General features: G+C 56.3%; 1 protein-coding gene across 1 annotated transcript; it reads left to right on the forward strand.

The window, feature by feature from the left end:
* Nucleotides 1–426: 426 nt before the first annotated feature.
* LOC120683005 lies at nt 427–1,165 on the forward strand. The gene is made up of 2 exons (XM_039965019.1): nt 427–641; nt 769–1,165. Exons 1-2 carry the CDS (start codon nt 427–429, stop codon nt 1,163–1,165), a joined length of 612 nt encoding a protein of 203 aa, XP_039820953.1.
* Nucleotides 1,166–1,548: the final 383 nt, after the last annotated feature.

The following is a 1,548-nucleotide window of genomic DNA, read 5'->3' on the forward strand; positions in this document are numbered from 1 at the left end:
GCTAGTCTCGGCTCCCCGGGCTTTTGGTGGTGCGGGCGCGGGCCGTCCCCGTGCTGGGCCCTGGCTCGCATCCTCGGCAGCGCAGCAGGGGCTCACGGCAGAGCAGACATGGGTCATTCGGTGTAAACCGACTGTTCGGTTCGGTTCAATCGGTGCCAGCTAAGTTAGGTGTGGGAGGAAATGAAAAGAGGAAATTGGTCCCGTATCACTGAAAGATCATGGTTTTCGGAAAATATCACTGAAAGACTGTGCCTATGTGAAATACCATTGGAAGTTTCAAACGTTAACTGAAAATACCAGTCTGAGTTTTTAGCATCAGCTCTGTTAACTTGGACAAATATATTTCATCACAAAAACTTGGACAAATATTCCCCCAAATCGTTACTGCACACAAGAAACAAGGCGAAGGCATATGTCAAGAGGAAGATGAAGTCATCTGTCCAGGTGCATGCGGAAGAGCTCCCCGAGGAGATGTATGCAGATGCTAATGCTTTCCCGCTCATCAGGAGACCGTCGGGGGTGTCCATCCGGCACGCGGTGTGGCAGTTCCTGGGCCCCGGCTCCCTCGCCGCGCCGGGCTTCATGCGGCCGACGTTTGACCAGGCGGGGTCCAGGGCTGCCGAGCTGGTCCGCAGCGCACCGTACTGAGCAGGGTCGCGTCGGCGCTGCCCCTGGTAGATCTCCTGGTGAATCGCGCCAACTAATTCTTGAATAATTATCGAACCCCAACCATCTCGTCTGATCTGAACAACTGATTGAACATCTCAGGTCAACGTCGTCCAAGTCGGAGATCATGCAGCAGAGCAGGAGATCCTTCCTGCTCGGCGCCGACGAGATCCGGTCACATTCTCGAACAGAGCGGAGCAGTCAGCCATGGCGAGTCGCCCTAACTGCCGAGCACCTACGTCGCCGTCTCGTCCCTGGCGTGGGCGTCCATCGCCCGGGCGACGCCCGCCATGCTCGACGCCGACTACGCCCAATGGTGAACGCGGACTGCCGCAGCGACCTGCGCCAGCCACTCGGCGACGGCTTCTTCGGGACCTGCGTCAAGGCGTGCTACGCGCAGGCCGGCGGGCGGCGCGGGCGGCCTGTGCGGCGAGGCTGGCGTCGCGCGCGCCACCGCGACCATCCAGGGCGCTATCCGCGCGTACTTGGAGGAGCCTGAGGGCGGCCCCGCTGTCGGACGCCGAGGGGTGGGTGGCGGCGTATGGCGCCGTCCCAGGCGCCCAGCCTCCTAGAGGCACAAATGACATGTCTTGTTGGCCAATGAGGTGAAAAATCGGGTTTTGATGAACAAAATTTAATGGTCTCATATTTTCAGCTAAGGTTCGGAACTTTTAGTGGTATCTTACGTGGACGCACTCTTTCAGGGTTTGTTCGGTTGCATATGGTTTTATTCCGGATCCGGAATGATAGAAAGAATATGAGATATAACAAGAGACCCGGATTTATTCCGGATCGAAAACTGGTTGCAACAAAATAAACTCACAATAGATACAATAAGAGACCCGGAATCAATCCATGAGCCTAGAAATGATGAATGAATCC

The sequence above is a fragment of the Panicum virgatum genome, chromosome 7N (genome assembly GCF_016808335.1).
Source record: "Panicum virgatum strain AP13 chromosome 7N, P.virgatum_v5, whole genome shotgun sequence".
NCBI classification, from domain to species: domain Eukaryota; kingdom Viridiplantae; phylum Streptophyta; class Magnoliopsida; order Poales; family Poaceae; genus Panicum; species Panicum virgatum.

Bases quoted from the DNA above. Each gene is read 5' to 3' on its own strand.
- LOC120683005 (XM_039965019.1), top strand. From the start codon at position 427: ATGAAGTCATCTGTCCAGGTGCATGCGGAAGAGCTCCCCGAGGAGATG. The intron at 642-768 runs GTACTGAGCAGG...TGAACATCTCAG, and splicing joins GAGCTGGTCCGCAGCGCACC to GTCAACGTCGTCCAAGTCGG.